Source organism: Ostrea edulis, chromosome 4 (genome assembly GCF_947568905.1).
Source record: "Ostrea edulis chromosome 4, xbOstEdul1.1, whole genome shotgun sequence".
Taxonomy (NCBI): domain Eukaryota; kingdom Metazoa; phylum Mollusca; class Bivalvia; order Ostreida; family Ostreidae; genus Ostrea; species Ostrea edulis.
In genome coordinates this window covers 58,055,555-58,078,811 of record NC_079167.1, presented here as the reverse complement: position 1 = coordinate 58,078,811, position 23,257 = coordinate 58,055,555, and the positions used below count along the sequence as shown (strand labels likewise).

The window sequence follows — 23,257 nt, the reverse complement described above, 5'->3', positions numbered from 1 at the left end:
CAATTGAGTTAATGCGCGCATCCATTGAATTAATGAGAGCAATAATTGATTTAATGCGCGCATTAATTCAATTATTGCTCTCTTCAATTCAATTGATGCGCGCATTAATCAATTAATGAGAGCAATAATAGATTTGATGCGCACATTAATTCAATTATTGCTCTCTTCAATTCATTTGATGAGGGCATCAATTTAGTAGAAATATTGCTCGCAATAATTGATTTAGAGCTCGGTATAAATAATTTGATGATCTCTTTAATTCAGTTGAAGATATCTTTAAATCATTTACAATGCTTTTGTATAAGGTTTTAATGCGCGTATCAATTCTTTTAAAGAGAGCAACAATTCAATTAAATATATCATTCATTTAATTGTGGATATGTTGAATTGAAGATATCTTTAATTGTATATTTGCTCTCTCTAAAAGAATTATTGCTCTCTTCAAATGAATTAAAGATATCATTAATTCAATTGAAGAGAGCAATAATTGAATTAATGCGCGCATTAAATCAATTATTGCTCTCATCAAATGAATTAATGCGCGCATCAATTCAATTATTGCTCTCATCAATTGATTTAATGCGCGCATTATATCAATTATTGCTCTCTTCAATTGAATTGTAGCGCGCATCAATTGAATTGTTGATATCATTAATTCATTTGAAGAGATCATTAATTCAATTAAAGCGCGCATCAAATCAGCTGAAGAATTAATGCTCTCATCAATTCAATTAATGCGTGCAATAATTCAGAATTGAAGATATCATTAATTATTTGAAGAGATCTTTAATTCAGTTGTTGCGCGCATCAAATGAATTGATGATATCTTCAAATAATTGAAGATATCTTCAATTATTTGAGTTTATGTTAATTTGGCGCTCCATACTCATTGGGTACATGTATGTGAAAACTAAAGTAGATTATGGTGTTACCACATCTGGACCACGTGTACGCAGAACATTCATAGGTAATGAATGTCTATGGATTGATAAACTTTTGGTAAATGTTCATCGTATTACACTAACTAACATAAATAATGTACACTTACCACCAGATATGGTAACACCATAATCTACTTTCGTTTTCACCTACATGTACCCAATGAGCAGAGACTTTACAAACAGATAATATTACCCACAATGCAAATTATATTGAATAAGAATTAAAAAATTATCGAATAAGAATGACATGACTATCGAATAAGAATGACATGATTATCGAATATGAATAGCAAAATTATCGAATATGAATGACATGATTGTCGAATATAAATAACACGTTTCGTGCAAAATCCTTGATTCTAGGGCCTTCTAAGATGTTACTTGACTAACTCATTCTAAAAGAAAGATTTGGAATGCTTTTTAAGGGAGGTATCATGTTCTTAGTTATTGGAAACAACATGAATTCTAATGAACTTTAAATTTTTTTGGCTCAAAAGTTGGAGGAGGCAGCTGCCTCCTCCGCCTCCATGTAATTTACGGCCCTGAATTATCGAATATAAATGACATGATTATCGAATATGAATGATAAGATTATCGAATATGAATCACATGTTTTTGAATATGAATGATAAGATTATCGAATATGAATCACATGTTTTTGAATATGAATGAAAAGTTTAGAATATGAATAACAATTTATTGAATAAGAATGACATGTTTTTGAATATGAATAACACGTTCTAGAATGAGAATGACATGTTTTTGAATATGAATGATAAAATTATCGAAAATGAATAACAACTTTTCGAATATGAATGATATGCTTTAGAATATAAATTACAAGTTTTCGAATATGAATAACAAGATTAGTATAATAGTGCAACGTTTTACAAGCCATACTGCAGCGCTTCGTGTCGGCATACTTTTTTTGTGGAGCGCTATTGCGCTTCATGAAGTATGCCGGCGTAAAGCGGCGCAATTCTTACCCCTATATTTACAATTCCAATGTGTTTACCTCCGATATCTTTACCAATTGAAATGATAGCCATTTCCTCGTGAATGTGAACGATGTGCGTAGGAATCTTGATAAATATAGATCGAATATTTCAACGGCTGGGGATATTCTGACACAATTGAAAGCAAGACGTAAATATAAAAAACAGATTTCATTTTGAAAATACATGAGAGTATGAACAGCAATGTTTCACATTAGCTTACTTTTCATGAAGCGCTCAAATAACCTATCATTATATCCGCTGAAAAACTACTTTACCAATTCTTTCTGCTACATATAATCTATGATACACTTTTGGCAAATTAGTGTTTATACCACAATTTTATATACTATTACCTTTTGTCCTTGAAATACTGTAAATTACTTTCACTGAGCATCATGCAATGCATGTGTGTTGATCTTATGATAAGATGGTAACAGAACTAAATGCCTTAAACATATCTGTCGACTGGCCAATTTTTGTTTCTTTTTATTTCCTTAAGCTATACAGCTCATCGGTTATAAATACAAAATATTTACAAATATATACAAATAATACAGTAGAGGGTGAGTAGACATACAGATACAATTTTGAGGACATAAAATCAATGCATTTCAACATACATATAACAATACACGTGAATAATATGTCGTAGCAAGTACAGAATTCATAAGTTACATGAAGATCGAAACTTTGTAGCCTGTTGTTGATGTTTCACTTGTACTAGGCTGGGAAAGGACCTAAATGCTGCCTGAACTGCACCTACTGAATCATAAAAATGTAGGTCAGCTGCAGCATCCGCATCATACTATCTGAAAAAAGCACACTGCGATATATCATGGACATAAGTTTAGTCTGTATTCAAAACCCAAACCCTAATCTACATGTATATAGCAGACTTACGGAATCACAAAATGTATGTCACATGCATTATCCGAACCTGTGTCATATGTATGGAGCGCCAAATTAACATAAACTCAAATAATTGAAGATATCTTCAATTATTTGAAGATATCATCAATTCATTTGATGCGCGCAACAATTGAATTAAAGATATCTTCAAATAATTAATGATATCTTCAATTCTGAATTATTGCGCGAATTAATTGAATTGATGATATCATTAATTCTTCAGCTGAATTGATGCGCGCTTTAATTGAATTAATGATCTCTTCAAATGAATTAATGATATCAACAATTGAATTGATGCGCGCTACAATTCAATTGAAGAGAGCAATAACTGATATAATGCGCGCATTAAATCAATTGATGAGAGCAATAATTGAATTGATACGCGCATTAATTCATTTGATGAGAGCAATAATTGATTTAATGCGCGCATTAATTCAATTATTGCTCTCTTCAATTGAATTAATGATATCTTTAATTCATTTGAAGAGAGCAATAATTCTTTTAGAGAGAGCAACTATATAATTAAAGATATCTTCAATTCAACATATCCACAATTGAATTAATGATCTCTTTAATTGAATTGTTGCTCTCTTTAAAAGAATTGATGCGCGCATTAATTCATTATACAAAATCATTGAAAATGATTTAAAGATATCTTCAATTGAATTAAAGAGATCATCAAATTATTTATACCGAGCTCTAAATTAATTATTGCGAGCAATATTTCTACTGAATTGATGCTCTCATCAAAAGAATTGAAGAGAGCAATAATTGAATTAATGCGCGCATCAAATCTATTATTGCTCTCATTATTTGAATTAATGCGCGCATCAATTGAATTGATAAGAGCAATAATTGAATTGATGAGAGCAATACTTGAATTGAAGCGCGCATTAATTCATTTGATGAGAGGAATAATTGATTTAATGCGCGCATTAATTCAATTAAAGAGAGCAATAATTGAATTGATGATATCTTCAAATAATTGAAGATATCTTCAATTATTTGAGTTTATGTTAATTTGGCGCTCCATACATATGAGATAGTTAAATGTAGCTACTAGTACCTGGCTACTTAAACAGAGAAAAGCGGGTTACAAGTATAGCCGGCTACTTGATTGAAACTGGAAAAGTTAGGTACTAGTGACCAGTTACTTACAGCGAGAAGCATGATGTTTGGAATTTCAGAGCTTATTCTGATATGAAAATGACTCCTCGCCACCTAAATAAACCTGATAGATAATTACATTCAAACCCAGTACCGGTAACCTGTTTCTTGTAGCTGGCTATTGGTAGTTATAACCTTTATTCCTTAATTGTAGCAGCTGTCTACTAGTCGCTAATTTTCCCTCACTCTCTGTAGCTAACTTTTAGTTGCTAACTTTTCCAGTTTTAAGTAGCTCGCTACTAGTAGCCAACTTTTCTCTTTTTAGGAAGCCATTTACTAGTAGTTACTAGGATCTTGTCATTTGAACATTTTTGGTTTGTAATCAACTTACCGTAAAGAAAGAAGAGAGTGAACGCCGTCCTTATATAGAACTCGAGTCTGTACACACACCGAGGGACGGGCATGGGAACGCCGTCCTTATATAGGACTCGAGTCTGCACACACACACCGAGGGACGGGCATGGGAACGCCGTCCTTATATAGAACTCGAGTCTGCACACACACACACACCGAGGGACGGGCATGGGAACGCCGTCCTTATATAGGACTCAAGTCTGCACACCCACCGAGGGACGGGCATGGGAACGTCGTCCTTATATAGGACTCGAGTCAGCACACACACGAGGAACGGCAATGGGAACGCCGTCCTTATATAGAACTCGAGTCTGCACACACACCGAGGGACGGGCATGGGAACGCCGTCCTTATATAGGACTCGAGTCTGCACACAGACCGAGGGACGGGCATGGGAACGCCGTCCTTATATAGAACTCGAGTCAGCACACACACCGAGGGACGGGCATGGTTGATGAACTATGAACTATATCCTGACAACTTTTTTATATGAGTATATTGATGCAATCTTTAAAAACATAGAACAGATAAACAGTGCATAGTTTTCGTGAGAGACCTTTATTGTGATATGCGTGGTGTCAGGTGTCACGGGTACAGACGCCAGGATGGGTCTAAATAGATTATGCAAAGACTCTTAAAATCATATAAATAACTCATGAATGCATAATTATAATAAGCATTGAAGTATCTGCCATTTTTTTTTTAAATCTTGGGTTTATGTTTCCTGGTGGGGCTGAATGGCCAAAAGAGAAAATCTATTAACCCTTCATTACTTTTGATTATAAATCTTTATTCCTGAACATGTAACAAACAGAATGCATGTATAGCATGAGGATGGAGACCTCTGTCAAACGGGTGATAGTCGTGGCCCGGGGGTCAGAAATCCAGACTCCTGAGGCCCATTTTACAAAGATCTGGGTTAAATGAAAAGGTGTGATCCTTCATATTACGAAATTTGACTTTCCTATCTCCTCTTGTAAAGGGTATGACTATTCATTATAGATTACTTTTACCTACCTACCCTTATGAAGAGGGTGACCTTTCATTTTATCAAGAGTGCGACATTTGATTTTAACAAACTTTACCTTCCAATCTATCAGAAAGTGTGATCCTTGATTTTCCGGTTTTAACAGGCTTGACTCCCATTTGAATGTCACTCCCCCCCCCCCCCTCTCTCTCTCTATATATATATACATACATGTATATTATGTACTACATTCAGCTGCAATTTATTATTCTCCACAATAATATACACGTACATACATGTATATTTTTTGTGGTTTGCTTTTAGTGAATTGTTTTTAGCTTTCGTTGTTGACAAGAGGATGACGACAGAGATGCACAAACTGTAGTTTCTGTGGAAACGAGGGGGTTATTTATATTCAGTCTTTCCTATCCATGCAGGGGGATAGGAAAGACCGAATATAAATAACCCCCTCGTTTCCACAGAAACTACACAAACTGTTTCTGATCGATTTATCAGTGCAGGTACAAAAAGATAAATATATATATTCACCCATCCCCATTAATGTATAGTGGGGAGATACTATTGCAGGTGAAGATTCTGTTGATTTGTCAATTCAAAAAGTCATCTTCATATAGTTTTAGCTTGAATTTTAACTGCTGAGCGTAACATACACAGACTCAACCTGAAATGAACAAGTTGGAAATCAATGCGCTTTATGGTCACTTAGCACGGAAAAATTACAGAGGTATCGAAAGAATGCAAATTGACCATCAAACCATACAACAATTGTTAAAATCTCCGTGAGATATCCCCTACAGACAATCTCCTTACTCAACCCTCTTAAATTGTGATGCTTGGGAAAAAAATCATCAATTGTCGTTCAGTATAGGCCAGCCTTCATCTTTCGAACCAAAAATCCGTTTGCGGTTCATCTTGAAGGTAATTATTTTCTCTCTAACTTGAAAATAAAGTGCTTGAGCTGTTTCACACCAGAAAGGATAAAACAATGATTACAGTAGAATTGACATCATTTATCGATTTCAAACTACTACAACATTTAAGCTCGATTGCAGTAGTATTCATGGTAGTTTGTGAAATGAAAACTCTCTCTCTCTCTCTCTCTCTCTCTGTCTCTCTCTCTCTCTCTCTCTCTCTCTCTGTTTCCTCCCCCGCTTTCCCCCATACAGTTCGCCCTACTCCAAAGTAGGAAAATAAAAACAGAATGAAGTTGAACTTACTCCCTCATATGATCACCATTTAACCCGAGGTTAAATCATTTTTCAATGCGATTGGGCGAAAATAAACACGGAGCGATATCATATCTTGTTGGGTGTGCAATATGATTTTCGATTGAGGTCCGAATAGGAGCCAAAGGGGTCGAACTCATCTGCATTTTGCCATCGGAACTCGCTTCTACAGCACAAGGTTTTAGTTTTTAGTACTGTAACAGAACGCTCGTGTTCAGTCTATAAAATTATTAGTATTTATTACTATGATTTAATAGTATAGTTAAATGTATGGTCTTCCAACCAGCAAATGGAAGCAACAAAAGCTCTTTTTATATATTCATGTAGATATTAGTAGTATTATTCTCTTACCAGAGGGAGCTGGTTGTTTCTCGTTGTTTTAGGGAAGCTTACATTAATAGATGGCCACCTATTATTTTTAGGTCAAAAGATTTACAGCATGCATATCGAGTTGTTGTCCTTTATCAGCAGTGACAGATTCGGAAGTGGGGGGGGGGGGGGGGGGGGGGCTATAAAGGCAACCCCATTTGGGGCGTAAAAGTACCATTCGAAGCCTTAAACTCCTTTTTAAAAAATTTCTGGATCAACACCTTTGCGCATTCGTGAAATTAGGATAGGATAACGCCTAAATAAACGTTAATTACACCACAGTGACAGATCTGTGATTAAAACTTCATTGTCATTCTATTAAACGCGGGAGGATGTGCTATCGACAGAGAAAAATTAATTCAAAAACAAAACAAAAAAACTTTCAGCAAAGACTTTTTGAATAATGATCAAAGATTAAGTTCACGAATGCTCTTAGACATTGTTAAGGAAAATCACAAAAACAAAGTCATTGCCTCAGCGATATCCTAAGGTACCTTTTACTATTAACTATCTGTCAAAGAATTGCATCCCCAGTCTTACCCCATGGACAATTCGTATCATCTACAGAACCTATAGGGCAGTGGGATTTCTTATTCAGGAAGGCTTTACAAATTGTCTAATTACTTCGAAATTAACACTTTCCATCCCATTTATCTTCTGTTTTGCCCTTTTCAACCTAACATAGTTTTGGGGGGAAAACCGTTAAATAAACCTTTGAATTTTATTTACTATTGTTAAGGGTGTGAGATTTCATTTTACATGTACTAAACTCGAGCCTCTCTTCATTCAACCCTTTCAATACATGTGTACTTGGTTCCGAAGGACATCAAGTCGCCGTCTTGGGTCAGTTTACATCTTTTGTATACATAAAAAATCTGTTGTTGAGGTTTATTTTTAGGGTGATTAAGAAACAAAGAACGGACAACACGGTAATTTTCCCTTCATGAAGGATAAAGGTTAACATTAAATTTCCTGTGGGGGATGTTTCAACCTTTACACAACAGTATTTATTCAGTTTCTTGATATTTTTGTATGTCAACATCCTCCAGGAAGTCTTTATAATCTCTTTTGCAACTTGAATCACTTTATTATATGAAGCACGATGGACGTTTTGCGTATAGAATTGGCTGCATAATTATGATTCGTTAGGGCTTGGTGGCTGTAAACTTTGAATTATCTCAGTCGGAAATTTCAATTTCACGTCATTCGAAACTTTAAAAAAAAGAAGTTCCTAGCAATATTATTAATCTGCTACGAATGGTTATGTCAAGGACCGCTCGATATGTCAATGAATTATGCATGGGAGACCGTAAAGATTGAATATATGCTATATAGAAATTTTCGACTTAAGTCTGTTTGTTATACATAGTATAATGTTCAGATAGATAGTACAAAGCCATAAATCGCTCATGTCATAGTACAAAGCCATAAATCGAGCATGTCATAGTACAAAGCCATAAATAGCTCATGTCATAGTACAAACCCATAAATCGCTCATGTCATAGTACAAAGCCATAAATCGCTATGTCATAGTACAAAGCCATAAATCGAGCATGTCATAGTACAAGACAAGCATGCTCATAGAGATGCATGTAGCAAGGTTGGGTTTGAGGGGGGGGGGGGGGTCCGTTAATATATATGGTTGGTTGATTATATCTTGCTTAACGTCCCTCTCGAGAATTCTCCACTCATATGGAGACGTCACCATGACCCGTGAAGGGCTTCAAATTTAGGTCTATGCTCGGCGCTTCAATACGGCCTTTGAGCAGTGAGGGTTCTTTAGCGTGCCACACCTACTGTGATAGGGAGATCCGTTTTAAGGTAATCTCTGAGGACCTTCAAATATTGTAAACATACTTTCAAGGATATGGGATAACACCAAATATTTTTGTTATATAATTTTGTAAATGTTTTAATATTGCTAAAAACCCGTCTTTACCACCACAATGTCCAATGAGACCACCTTTATTTTTGTATTACATGTATTCACATATATTTACTTGAAAATTCAATAGAAAAACATTACCCAAAAATTGAGATCCTTCAAAAATAGCATTTCATGTATCAATGACCAATTTACATTATTGTTTTATCAAATAATAGAAATATCAAATGAAGTAAGATTTTGCTGTTTCTCTGTGGGATTTTCTATTACTAGATCAAACAACAATTAAATCTTTCATCATTACATAAAATGCATCAATAAAAAGATGGGTTTTCCCCAACAATTTCAATTTTTGTGTCACATGGCAGGTGCCCTTTATTAATATCTCATGGCCTGAAATTCTCCCAATAAACATAAGTCGAAACTGGACTTGAGTCTGAGAATTTAGTCAAATTTTGACTGCTTAAATAAAATAAGACCTGGCCAAACTTGATTTTTAGATTTTTAAAAAAGAAATTTAAGCCAGTCTGTCCATCAATCAGCACTCATTAAGGCACAAATTACTTAAGTTTCCTTGGAAAGATTTTCATTTTTATACATAATACATGTACTTGGATTAGTAGAGGAAAACTCATTTCGATTTGTATATTTATTGGATCCATCATTATAGAACTCAGAATTTTTTTTTAATATTAATAAGAAAATAACACTTTCTATGGCACACAAGAATGATATTACTTGAGAAGATTTCCATAGAATATAAAAGTAAAGCTTGGATAAGGGAAAGGAAGACCCCTACCGATTTTCAGATTTAACAATTTTGTTGTTACAGAGTTATGGGACTTTGAATTTTTAATAATAAAATATTCATTGCTCTCATTTGAACAGCAGGTGCTTTTTCACTATTTCTTAATCATCTCCACTTGGAATAGGTTATAATCCTTTATATTTACAATTAACTTTTAACTTTATTCCCCTTTATGGACCAACAATACTTTTTGTCAAGTTTGGATGAAATTGACGTAGTGGTTCTGGAGAATAAGTTGAAAATTTGAAACATGTAGACAGAAAGATGGATAGACAGAATTACAAATTTCAAGCAAAAAAGCTCTTGTGTTAGGTGAGATGAAACAGAAGCCAAATTTTCCAGTGAAATGGTTCATTAGGTTTCCATCATTTTGGACTGTCTGAGAGACCTTGCAATAATTTACAAATCCCTGCAAGTTAAATTCTACATTTTTAATGAAAATATCACAGTGACAAAGTACATGAATTTCCAGTACATTTCAAGATAATAACACATCTATCATATCTGTGATAAATTCCACCAAAGAATGGTTTTCAACTTTTTATGTCAAGAATCATACCAAAACAATTTCTATAATAAATCTATTTGTTAATCAATTTCCATGATTTGTTGTTGGGTCTATTGATCGGTAATTTTCTTTTTTTTTTTTTATAAATCAATTGTCCATCTACTGATCATTCTAGAACGATTTCTACAATAAAGCTATTGAAAACCAACTTTTATTAATGTGCAAGAAATTTTCGCAAAGTTTGTGAGTACCTTCTTGTCTTCACAAATATTTCTTGCCGTGAACCAGTCCTTTAATGTTTCTCATATTGGTTTAAGATTATCTCTACCATAAAAGATTTCTTGCAGTGAAGAAGTTTATCACTGGTAAATCGCAAAATAAAGTCATCGTGAATAAAATTGGCTTGTAAATAGCATCTGTTAATTAATCGTCATCCGTTAATTAATCGTCATGTTTTGTTGAAGCCTCTTCTGTTGGTGGTTTTACAGGATCCAGAATTCCTCCCTGGTCCATCAAAGTGTCTCTCACTTTTGTAAGGATCTCTCCCAAAAGATTTTGTCCCCTCCAAGTCTGTTTATTCCATGCCCTTCTGTCATCCTTTGCTAATCCAATGCCCCAAATCTGGTCAACAGGACTGGCCTCTACTAATGTTTTTGGATATGTTGAGAACAAAATTTCTTTCATTTTTCCATTCTGTGAAAACTGAAAATTAATAAATTCATTCATGAAAAACTAAAACAGAAATGCTAAAGCGAAGACTTAATTTTTCCAAGTTTTTCATGCTTGGGATGATTATATTTCAGTTTTACGTGTAATCCGCTGTCTTCAACATTATCATAAAATGACATTTGAATACACAATATTTAGGAGGTATTTATTTGTATGTCACCATGAACATAAAACTGGTATAGCTTTAGAACTGGGACTATAGTGACATGGGATCTTCAGAAATGATAAGATGATAGGCCCTACAAACTAGTACCAAGATCAACTAACACTAGTGACCTTGACCTTGAACATAAAACCGGTATTACTTCAGAACCAGGTCTGATAGAGATATGGGATCTTTGGAAATGATGAGAGGGTGTTGGGATCTACAAATGAGTATCAAGGTCAAGTGAATTCAGTGATCTTGACCTAACTTTAGTTCCGAGATTGATAAAGAAATGAGATGTTTAGAAATGTTTAGAGGATACAAACTAGTATCAAGGTCTAATGGTTCCTGTGACCTTGACCTTTGACATAAAAACTGGTATTACTTTAGGACCAGGACTGATAGAGACATGGAATCTACAGAAATGATAAAAGGATGCTGTAACCTACAAATTAGTATCTCCAGTGACATTGACCTAAGTCCTTGATCATAAAAAGTCATATTACTTTAGAACTGGGAATGACAAAAACATGGAATCTTCAGAAATGATAAAAGGTTGCTGTGACCTACAAATTCATATCTCCAGTGACCTTGATCATAATAACTCATATTACATTACAACAGGGACTGATAGAGACATGGAATCTACAGATGTGATTAAAGGATGTTGTGACATACAAACTAGTATCAAGGTCAAGTGACCCCAGTAACCTTGACCTCTAACTTTGAACATAAAAACTGATATAACTTCAGAACCAGATCTGATAGAGATCTTCAGAAAAAGACCACTTTATACAGCCAATACTTCGTTTGGGAAACTTTATAATCAGCAGATTATGATCATATCTTGTATATTTTTGTTTTATTTCTTCTTTGTTTTTCTGCCTTGCTGGCAGAAAGATTTGCAATTTTAATATTTCAAGTGAAAACTGAATAAATGATAAACAATGCCTCCAGATTGTTGTTTTGTAACTGCCATTTGTCTCTCTCAATAGAATATGCTCCAGATTGGCATGTGAAAATTATGACATGTATAGATAGATTTCAATTCATTCATCACTTTTCTGAAAAAGCAGACATTTGAAACTGCTGAAATTAAAATGCCACCACATATCTACAGTATATGCAGATCTTCAAAAATGAGTAAAGGAGTCAAAATAATTTTAAATAACTAATACCTTTGCCATATTTCCTCTCATGACAATATCTTTACAGCTTTTATTCCACAAATCCTGGTCAAAATTCTTCACATATCTTCCCTGCTGTTTCATTTCACGTGGTTCATCTAATGCCAAAATGATTTCCGCACTTTCGACATCCTTCATTAATTCTTTTTAAAAAGTAAGAAAGAAAACAACAAATAAAATCAAAGTACAGTTTGAAGCTTAAAGTTTTTAGTCTTTATCATCAATTGCTATTTTTTCTCAGTTCTGCATATTTTTGTCTCTAAATGGCGAGTTGACCACATCCAAATTAGCCATATAATTGATTGCATCAATTAATAAAGTGCATCTAGTACTACATGTACATGATACCTATCAATGTTTTCATAAGATATGATCGGACACATTTTGACTTTGTATAACCTTCAAATTCCAAAATGAGGCACAGTGACCCACTTTTGGGTCACAACACACCTCCCCTCAAAGATGCATTAACTGATCAAGTTTGATGGTCCTTAGTGCGCAAGATAAGATTTGGACATCATTTGAGTATGTATAGCAATAAAATTTCAGAAAGAGGCCACAGCGACCTACTTTTGTCCCTGTTCCTCAAGATGCATCAGCTGACCAGGTTTGATAGTCTTCACAAAGTGTAAATATATAACCAAAACACAAAAAAGCTAATGGATGGACAGACGTATTGGAAAACTCATGCCATAATATGGCCCATCAAAGATGGGTGAATAAAAAGACATTCATTATGATTTAAACTAAAGAAAAAGATTAAATTCTATAATTCATATACACACAGTTTTCCCAAAAAATGTATGATATCAATTAGTGATGAAACGATTGTCGCCAAATTGTCGATCGTTTTTGGCTCTTCGATTCCGATTATCGATTCCATTTTTCATAATTGATTGACGCCTGTACACTAGTTGATATCTAATCTGAGATTCATCTGACTGTTAATCCTGCTTTTATATCGAGACGAGTCAGAGTGGACTCCACATTGAAAAGTGGGAATTCAGTGACCCCAGCTAGTGTGTATGCTGCACATATCCATAAAAGTAATAGAAATAACCCCCAAAACAATAAACATTTATCAATTACATGTAAATACCGATTATATCGATCATTGATCGATACAGTTCTTCCGATTATGACTGATTATCGATTATGAAATTTTCTCAATTTTTTAACACTAATATCAATATCATAATCATGTATAATTAGGCAACTTTGAATGCAAGCAAAAATCTGTTGGAATTAAACTCACAACTTACAGGTCAATTGTTCATTGAATTAACCACTGAGCTACAGATTGGAAACAAATTTCAGCTGAGATTAACAATTCAACTGAAGCATTAAATCTTCAAATTCAAGTATTGAGAGTCCAAAAAATTGTGTCCTGTTACCAAGGCAAAAAATTCTGGGTAGGTAGATAGTGGGGTTTTTTTCTTTCTTTTTTAAAAATTATTATTTTTTGAGGGGGTTGGTTTACGCAACTTCAAAAAATGGACCTAACTAAGAACTAAATAACAAGAATTAATCACACAACCAGTATAGGTCACAGTGTCAGACCTAAAAGTTAAGATATCTGACCCTGCACCACAGGTGTAGTATCTTTGCAGTGGTAGAGCAAAAAGATCAGGAGTTCGAGCCCTGCTCGTGCCATGGCCAGACCTAAGACATAAACATAAGAATTGATAAATGCATGATCTTTCTCACAATGTTTGGCACTTAAAAGTGAGAATCATGGGTCTTTTGGATATGACCTTAAAACTGGTTGATTGTATCTTGCTTAATGTCTCGCTCAAGAATTTTTCACTCATATGGAGACGTCACCAAGACCGGTGAAGGACTTCAAATTTAGGCCTATGTTTGGTGCTTATAGCCATTGAGCAGTGAGGGTTCTTTAGCATGCCACACCTACTGTGACACGGTTCATCCGTTTTTAAGGTCATCTCCGAGGTCATCTCATTCACACCTGATGCCGAGCGTTTGGCGATGGAACTGTCACTACCTGTTGTAACGACTTAGGTCTGTCGCAGCCGGGATTTGAATCCCGGCCTTTCGCATGCGGGGCGAAAGCTCTAACCTCTCGGCCATCGCGGCGGTCCTTAAAACTGGAGGTCCAGCTTTCTGCTATTGATCATAAATATCAATGAAAGTACCAGAGTTACTAAATGATGTAATCACCGAGTTCTTATTGTAATGACTGCATTCTTTGAATATTAATCACAGTAACCAGGCTAGCTCCCATGACACTGGGAGTCACCATTTTGTTGATTTATAAGCTAACTCAGATAGGAATTAAAACAACCTCCAATTTGGAAATGATTTTTTTTTGTAAATTTGGTTAGAAAAAAATGCAGGTCAGCAGCTTCGAGTCCAGGTACGTTGGGTAATACCAAACAAACTTATTTTTTTGCCTATCCAAGTAAGTAAATTCACAAGCATGCATTGTGTTGACACTCCTTAACAGAACTGCTTTGCAAAGTCATAGCTCAAAAATACTCTTATGATGTACTATTTGATATATAGTTTTGTAAGATCAGCATTTTTCCAACCATTGATTGTGATTTGTGAAGTGGACATTTATTAAAAAAGTAAATGTTTAGCTAATTATGCAGAAATTCCTGTATAATACCCATTGTTTTTATATCTCCCATAAAGCAAACTAGATAAAAATTGATTTCATATATCTATATTCCTTAATTTAACTCACTTTTATTTCAAGCTGAAAGGTCCAAATGTGCTTTTATCAAGAAATAATAACAAACAAACACTGGTAAAAAAAAATACACGTATCACTGAATGAATCGGAAGAAATTAGAATGATCATGATTTTGAAATTATACCTGCTTTCTGGTGCATCATGTACTGCTCTGCACAATTATACTTTGTTCCATCAACCTCAAAGGTACAAGCATACCACTGACTGTAGATAGATTGACTTCTCCAAAAGTATTCATAATGATCTCTGTCATCGGGTAAGTCATTCCTAAACCTATCACTCCTATTCTTCTTCTCCTTTTTTGTCTTTTCTTTGTTTTCCCTTGGATTTTCTTCCCATTTCTCCCCGTTTTTGCTATTTTTATTTTTCCTCTCCTTGGTCAACCTTTCATCACCAGTTCCACCATATGGTCTTTGAATTCCTGGTCTATTTTTCGGTCGACAGCCCTGATTTTCATAGTTTCTCTGCCTATTTCCACCCTCAAAGGTTTCCTCTGAACGGCCTTTCCCCTTTGTGTATTTTCCTTTATACTCATCATTTTCCTCTTCCTCTGTGGATCCTTTTTGAAGATTTCCACCCATTTCCTGTGTGTCCTCTCTATCTTCAGAAGCTGGTTGACTCCACGTATCTCTTTCTTCTGTCCCGGTTGCTCCTTTCTGTGCCCCACTTTCCTCCCAATTTTCAGTGCTTTCTGTAGATACAATGTCTACCGTCTTCTCTCCATCATTGTTACTATTGTAATCATCTGTTGTATATATTGCAGAATTCACAGGAGATGCATTTTCTTCTTCAACTGTTGATTTTGAATTGCTGGTTGGATTTTCAGACTCAGGTGATGTATTTTCTTCTTCAACTGTAGATTTTGAATCGCTGGTTGGATTTTCAGACTCGGGTGATGTATTTTCTGTGGAAGCAATGCACTGTTCTATTCCTCCACTATTGTTCTCCTTTTCACAAGTGTCTCCAACATTTGATTCAGGGTCTTTTTCTTCCATATCTACAAAAAATTCATTTCATATACATTTTTTTCAACAAAATCAGATGTCCTTATTTTCATAGAGTACCAATCTCATTGACTAATAAGCTGATTGTAGAGGGAAAAAATGTATGCAGTTACCCTGTTTGGGGATTTTGAAAAATCCAGTTAAATACACTGCATAGAATAAAATGAAGGGTATTGGGGGTGAAGAGGAAAAGTAAGAGAGAGAGAAAAGATTGAATGACTGGAGGAAAGACAGAAAAAGGTGGGTGGAGGAAAATTCCCCATCAACCCTACCCTGTTTTGCATGTGTAGTAGTTATGGAGTCTTCCCCCTTATGACTTGTCCAATGCTGGGGCAGTTAAAGAGTGACTATCGATGCATGAGGGAAATTCCCATACTAAGTCAAGGAGTCTCAGACATCTTGGGAGAGCAGGAGACCAGAGAGAATCTGAGTTGGTAGCAGACTATATCACACACACTGACCAGACAGCACAGATGAACAGTTTTTATCCATGGGACCCTTGTATATGTAATTTAAATAATGGTGCCCAACTTTAGGCCTTGGACTTAATGCATGTGACAGCAAATTTTTTTTTTTTGGTCATCTGTATTGTGCTGGACAGCTGCCATTTTGGTGGGGTTTACACTTCTTTTTTCTTCCTGAATTACTGTAAATTGAAGTTTAAGTGATCTAATGAAGGTATTACTAGAATCAATTTAGACATTTCCTGATTTTTTTTTTGATATAGTTTTTGTGTATTTTTGTACAAATACGGACATATCTATAGATTATCAGTTTTATCTGGGTTGGGCTTGTGCCCTCCCATGGACACACCAAGTGCTGTGCAGCATTTGTCTCTTTGTACGTGGGAGTGGGTTGATGAGCCTCACCGACCTTGGTTCAGATAACACTTTCAGTTATGGGGTGCCACTGGCGGTATGATGGACCCCATGTTAGATAGAATTTGTCTCCTTAGAGGGCACCTTGAGTGACCATTCCACCTTGCTGATAAAAACAGACTATGACCTCTCATTTGTTGAAATCCTGAGATGTTTTGAGATGCGCTTCACATTTTTAGTGCCAGACTTCATGCACCAGATGAATTTCCAGTCAGCTTTTCAGAATGTGGGCCAGATGCTGCACCAGTCGACAGACCTGACCCTTACCCTAGCAATACAGGTTTTCCCATCTACACCTGTGCATGTTCATGCCACTCCTCAGTCGTACTTTGGAGCCAAAGATTAGATGCAGGGGCCCCGTTTTACAAAACAACTTACGACAAAGTTGCAAGTCTTAAATTGTATTATACAGTTATTACTTTAAATGAATGAATTAAAACTTTTCTGAGGCTAAATTTTCAATATTTTCTTTTAAAAAATATTCTGCATTAGGACTGAATGATTTACAATAAAGTTGAAAATTCCAGTATGTAAAGTTTGTTGTAAGTCGCAAGTTCTTTTGTAAAACGCGTCCCAGGTTTGTACGCCTTGGATGATAGACATAACACTGTGGAGGAGGCCTTCGACAGGATGCATTAATACCAGCACTCAAGGCCCTTCAAGGCATCCAGGTCCAAGAAGAAAGTGAAGGTAGTGGCCCAGGAGGAGGTGTGACAGCCAGGGGAACACCTGCATAGGAGACAGATAGGCCAGACCTGTATCAAAGAATTGAGGTACTGGAGAAGGAAGTCCAGGGGCGGATCCCTTTTCCCCCCGAGATACCCATAGCCACAGTTGAGGAGTGAACACAAACACATGGGGGTTTTAGGGTCAGTTGAAGAGGGACTGTCCAGATAATTGGGGCGGTGGGGAAGGGTACCACACTCACCTTGGTTACTGGTAGAATCCACATTCCTTTAATTGTCCTTTGAAAGAAAATGGGGAAGAAGAGAGTGTAATATGTATGAATTAAGTCTTCCCCAAAATGACAGTACTGGGAAGTATAAAAGAGCAACTACCACTGCAGGGGGGAATTTCCCATACCAAGTCTAGAAATCTCAGATATTTTGGGAAAGAAGGGGACCAAACAGAATCTGAATTGGTAGCAGACCATTTCAAATGTATTAGCCAAGCAGCACAGATGAATGGTCAGATCCACAAGACCTGGCATGGATGCATATATATATATTTACATTCTATACTGATTTTGTCTTCTATATATCTTTACTAATTGTAAGATTACAGTAGTCATTTCCTCATGAATGTGATGCAGATATGTGAACAATGAGCAAATGAATCTTGATAAATTTTGCAACAACTAGGAATTCTGACAGAAATGAAAGTAGAATGTAAATTCATAAAAAACAAATTTTACTTTTGAAAATACATGACGGTATGAACTGTAATGCTTCATGCCAGCATACTTTTCACAAAGCACTAATGCGCTTCATGAAGTATGCTCGGTAAAGCATTGCAGTTCATGCCCTCATGAATGTATTTTTAAAAAATGAAATTTATATTTTCTTTTAAAAGTAAATACTTTAGTTCAAAGTCTACAATCGTATTCATAGATGAAGAAAAAAGTACAAATAGGTAACAGGAAAATCCCAGCTACTGGTATTTTGGCCTAATTATTCCCCTTTTGAAATTTCTAAATACTACATACTTTAGGCCATATAGATCTATACAGTTATAGTTAGCTTGGAGATGGGCCTCAAGCTCGTCACGAATTATCACAATTCTGCTCATTTCTGATAAAAGTATGGCAGTGGAAAAGAAAGCAACTTAATTTCACTCATCATTTGGATATGAAAATCTGAACAGTTAGTAACTTGCAATATTAAATCATTATACCGCGTACCGTTACTGCCTACTTTCGTCGTCATTTTATTTGCTTACCGTTCCTTTCTACTTTCGTTTTGATTTCTCTGAAAAACCATGCAACTTAACTCTCCCGTGATCGTGCATAAATTTTGAAGAGCAACCTCAAGTAACAAGTGGTTAGCACAAATCTTATTGTTTTTTTGGTAAGTACGATAGATATTGATTGAATATGAAATAACAAATAGTAAATTGGTTAGTTGCGAAGTGTTGTGAAATACGCTAACCGGAAGTTTGTTATTTTAATCACAGGTAGGAAATAAATATGAATAGAAAAACAAACTCCTTATATATATATATATATATATATATATATATATAATTCTCCTATCTACTATAATGAAACACCTTACTATTTTTCTCAAGTTATAATGGCACTACTAATTAAAGAACCCCATACTTATAGGTCGACTAGGTCTCTATGGTATATTGACACTTATACATATAAGCAATAAATTAGGATTTTACAGGTTTTTCCCCCCTTTGAATGTTACTTGTTTGAAAAATCTATAAATATTTTGATGGAACTAATATGTATACGGCGTAACCGTTGGACCGAGCGAAGCATGTAATGGTCATTGGAGTGTCCCAAGTGGTAATCATGATTCCGTTAAGTACGGTAGATTATGATTCATTTAATATATATTCTAATGAAATTTCCTTGCGCTAAAAACCCAATAAGATCTCAATATTCAAGTGTTTTATATGGGGACAACAGTTTTATTGAACGCGGGAAATAAAACGCAAGGCGACGTCAACTGTGCATTGTGACGTCACATTTAGCCTCGACTTTTTTTCTTTTTCAAAGCACAATAATACATTCCATATGCAATGAAAAAGGCCGTTATAAAATTAAACAAAATTAAACCAATAAATTCAAAATGGTAAAATGTTACCGTAATTTTATCGTATGCAATTTATGCAAAGAAACTCATGAACTCGTTCATCTATTTAGTCGTATTACGGTTTTATATGTAATTATTTGCTAAAACCTGTTATAATGATGATTATACAATATATTTTTTTTATTCACTTTGAACAAACTGGGTGTTTAAATTACGAACTGCAAGTCAGAGTCTTCTATTATTGGCATTCAAAATAAAACACGAATAACTGTTGAAGCAGGTAATGAAAAAATAAATGGCGGCGCCCATATGGATCACGAAAATTTCAGTGAACGTATATAGAGATTATCTCTTTTTCTTTTGCTGAATTTGACTTTTTTCTTTTACATACGTGTTACCTTTAGAGCCTTGCTTCGCGGACGGGCCTTCGGCCCGTCCGAGCTTTGCTCAGTATAAAGAGTATCAGTTCTGTAAGGGCACATACAAACATTTTTTCCTGCTTTTAGCACAGGTGCTTGGGTTCAGGGACCCCCCCCCCCCCCACCTCCCTAATTATTTTTTTGTTGAAAATATTTCCAATACATGCCAACAACGTCGTGCATATCCCTAAAGTCCAAAAAATTTCAAAATAAACCCTTTTAGAAAAATACCCTCACTGGTTATTATAACAGAACAAGGTTTCTAACTCTCACATCATGGCGTCTGCAAAAATGTCAAACTCCCTGGGAATACCTTGCCCATAGTCTTTCAAAATTCATTTAACCCTAAAAGTAACAGTCCCCATAGCTTCATAAATCATCCATGGTTTAAATACACAACTTTTTAGTGGCGCATTTTATAGTCCTATCGGGGAATTCCGTCGTTTCTTACAGGTAGTCGTAGATTTTCAACTTTGATGGCCGGAAGTTGGTATTGTACAGAAATAGTCACCAAGTCGATCAATTTTTAGAAAGGGGAAAACCCGAAGAGAAATTTTGAATGTTGTACGCGCTATGAAAAATCTAGAGAATCGCGATGATTTAAAGGGTGCAGATTTTCAAAGAGTGAAAAATTCAATGATTATACAGACGATTATAGATATTGAATTTCAAATAGTAGAGAATGGATGAAATTGAAGACAATGATTTTTTTTCTTCTTTGACAGCCTAATGTGTATCAAGATTTGTTGTATAAAACTAAATTTAATGAAAAGTCTGAGTTAACAACACGGTCCAACCATATGATCATTGCCATATTTTTATCAGAATGCATTGATCAGCTGTATTGTGTATTGATTCATGAAAAATTGTGAATTTGAACTCTTGCGACAATCCAATATTTTCAAATCTTCGCTAGTCAAGGCCACAGGTACCTGATGTATGGATATTACTTACTAACCCCCCCCCCCCCCCACCCCCCTTTTGATACTTTTTTTTTGGTTGCAATAATTAATTTCTCTAAAATGTGTGAATTCCCAGTCTATCTCATCCCTCTTTCGACTTATGTAATCCTTTCACGCTTTTTGTAAGCTTTAGAGATTGGCCTTCTGTCGGTATAATAAAATGCATAAATTATAAATTATACGTCCGGAAGAAGGCCAATCTCTATAAAGCTTACAAAAAGCGTGAAACGATTACATATATATATCGAAAGAAGGACGAAATAGACAGGGAATTTACACATTTCAGAGAAATTATTGCTAAAAGAAAAGAAAAACCGGGGGGGGGGGGGGGGGGGGGGGGGGGGGGGGGGGGGGGGGTAGTAATATCTATACTTCAGGTGCCTGTGGTCAAGGTGTGAAAAGAGAAACACTGTCACAAGAGCGTCACCCTTGGCTTGCGAAGATGATATTTTCAATGTTCTCATCATTTATTCTCAGTGAGTATTCTCTTTAGAAAAGTGGACAGGCACATAGCCTACATCCGTGGATCCCTGTAGGCTATGCCTGTCCACTTATCTAAAGAGAATACCAGTGACTATGATCCTTTTCTCAAAATAATTTCAAGCAAAGCCTGGTTTCTGTTTACAGTGTTTGATGTCATTTATCCCAGTTTTACATTAAATCAAGATTTTGAGTTAGTATGAATAAATTCTCAGAGAAAAAGATATTATAATATATTATTATATTCACGAATAATTATATTAATACAACTCTTGTCAACAATAGACCTGTGCAGAACTATGTATAGCGCCAAATTAAAATATAAACACAAATAATTGAATGAAGATATCTTTAATTAATATTATTTGAAGATATCATCACTACATTTGATGAGCACAACAATTCAATTAAAGATCTCTTCAAATATAATTAATGATATATATCTTCAATTCTGAATTATTGTGCGCAATTAATTGAATTATTGATAGCATTAATTATGCTGCTGAATTCATTAGATAAAAGCAACAATTCAATTATATATAGCGCTCATCAATTCAGCAGCACAATTCCATTTACCTTTACAACGCACTCTTGAAATTTTGATGTTTGGATAAAGTTCATTTAATGTTATTCCCAATCACTTTGTTATCAACTGGCAAGTTATTTATTGTTTATTTTTCATTGTTAGTTTTAGAGGTCAGCTTTGTCAACCAGGCAGTCAAAGAAACATTCTCTTTATCTTCAATTTCATCCATTCTCTACTATTTGAAATTCGATATCTATAATCGTCTGTATAATCATTGAATTTTTCACTCTTTGAAAATCTGCGCCCTTTAAACCATCGCGATTCTCTAGATTTTTCATAGCGCGTACAACATTCAAAAGTTCTCTTCGGGTTTTCCCCTTTCTAAAAATTGATCGACTCGGTGACTATTTCTGTACAATACCAACTTCCGGCCATCAAAGTTGAAAATCTACAACTATACCTGTAAGAAACGATGGAATACCCCGATGGGACTATAAAATGTGCCACTAAAAAGTTGTGTATTTAAACCATGGATGATTTATGAAGCTACGGGGACTGTTACTTTTAGGGGTAAATGAATTTTGAAAGACTATGGGCAAGGTTTTCCCAGGGAGTTTGACATTTTTGCAGACACCATGATGCGGGAGTTAGAAACCTTGTTCTGTTATAATAACCAGTGAGGGTATTTTTCTAAAAGGGCTTATTTTGAATTTTTTTGGACTTTAGGGGTATGCACGACGTTGTTGGCATGTATTGGAAATATTTTCAACAAAAAAATAATTAAATCAACTCATGTAGCTTATTTGGAGGGGGGGGGGGGGGAGTCCTGTTTTCAAAAAAAATATCAGACTTCAAATCCTGATAACATTCAAGATTCATGTTGCTTTTGAAATCCAAAGGTCAAGGTCATTATCACACTAAATACCTATTGTGGCCATTCAAAGCTTCATACTTATAAACTATATTAAATACGTGCATCTTTTTACTTTGTGAATGCAAGCCTGCATAATTTTCCAAACTGCAACTCGGCCATACGCATCTTTGATGCGTTTTAGCGATTTTTAGGTCATCTGATTAAACTCAGGTGACCTATTGCAATTGGTTTTCGTCCGTTGTGCGTTAACCATTGAACATTTTTAACTTCTTCTTGATAACTACCAGTGCAGTTCTTTTCAAATTCGGTATGAAGCATCATTGGGACAAGGGGAACATAAATTGTAAATTTCAGGACTCCAGCACCCCTGGGGCCTATGGGGCGGGGCAAAAACTGCCCAAAATTGACCAATTTTCAAA

At 35.3% G+C, this 23,257-nt stretch overlaps 2 protein-coding genes across 9 annotated transcripts in view; one reads left to right on the top strand and one right to left on the bottom strand.

The window, feature by feature from the left end:
- Positions 1-10,061: 10,061 nt before the first annotated feature.
- LOC125668164 (uncharacterized) lies at positions 10,062-18,824 on the bottom strand. Of its 3 annotated transcripts, none has more exons than XM_048901978.2 (4): positions 18,713-18,824; positions 15,055-15,927; positions 12,206-12,357; positions 10,062-10,855 (listed from the first exon to the last, which is right to left on the bottom strand). In XM_048901978.2, the coding sequence occupies exons 1-4, from the start codon at positions 18,735-18,737 to the stop codon at positions 10,595-10,597; spliced, it is 1,311 nt and encodes a 436-aa protein (XP_048757935.2). In that variant the 5' UTR covers positions 18,738-18,824; the 3' UTR covers positions 10,062-10,594. The 3 variants fall into 3 exon arrangements, with proteins under 3 accessions (XP_048757935.2, XP_048757937.2, XP_056019132.1); XM_048901980.2 differs by having other exon boundaries at positions 18,751-18,795; XM_056163157.1 differs by lacking the exon at positions 18,713-18,824 and adding an exon at positions 17,741-17,763.
- The window catches only part of LOC125668165 (uncharacterized), a 20,901-nt gene continuing 16,405 nt past the window's right edge, over positions 18,762-23,257 (top strand). For 4 of the 6 annotated variants that reach the window (XM_056163159.1, XM_048901983.2, XM_056163158.1 and 1 more), the window contains exon 1: positions 18,781-18,878. The gene's annotated coding sequence lies outside the window, so the exon portion shown is untranslated. Of the gene's footprint in view, positions 18,879-23,257 lie in introns of all 6 variants that reach the window. The other 2 variants (XM_048901984.2, XM_048901981.2) reach the window with 1 other exon arrangement.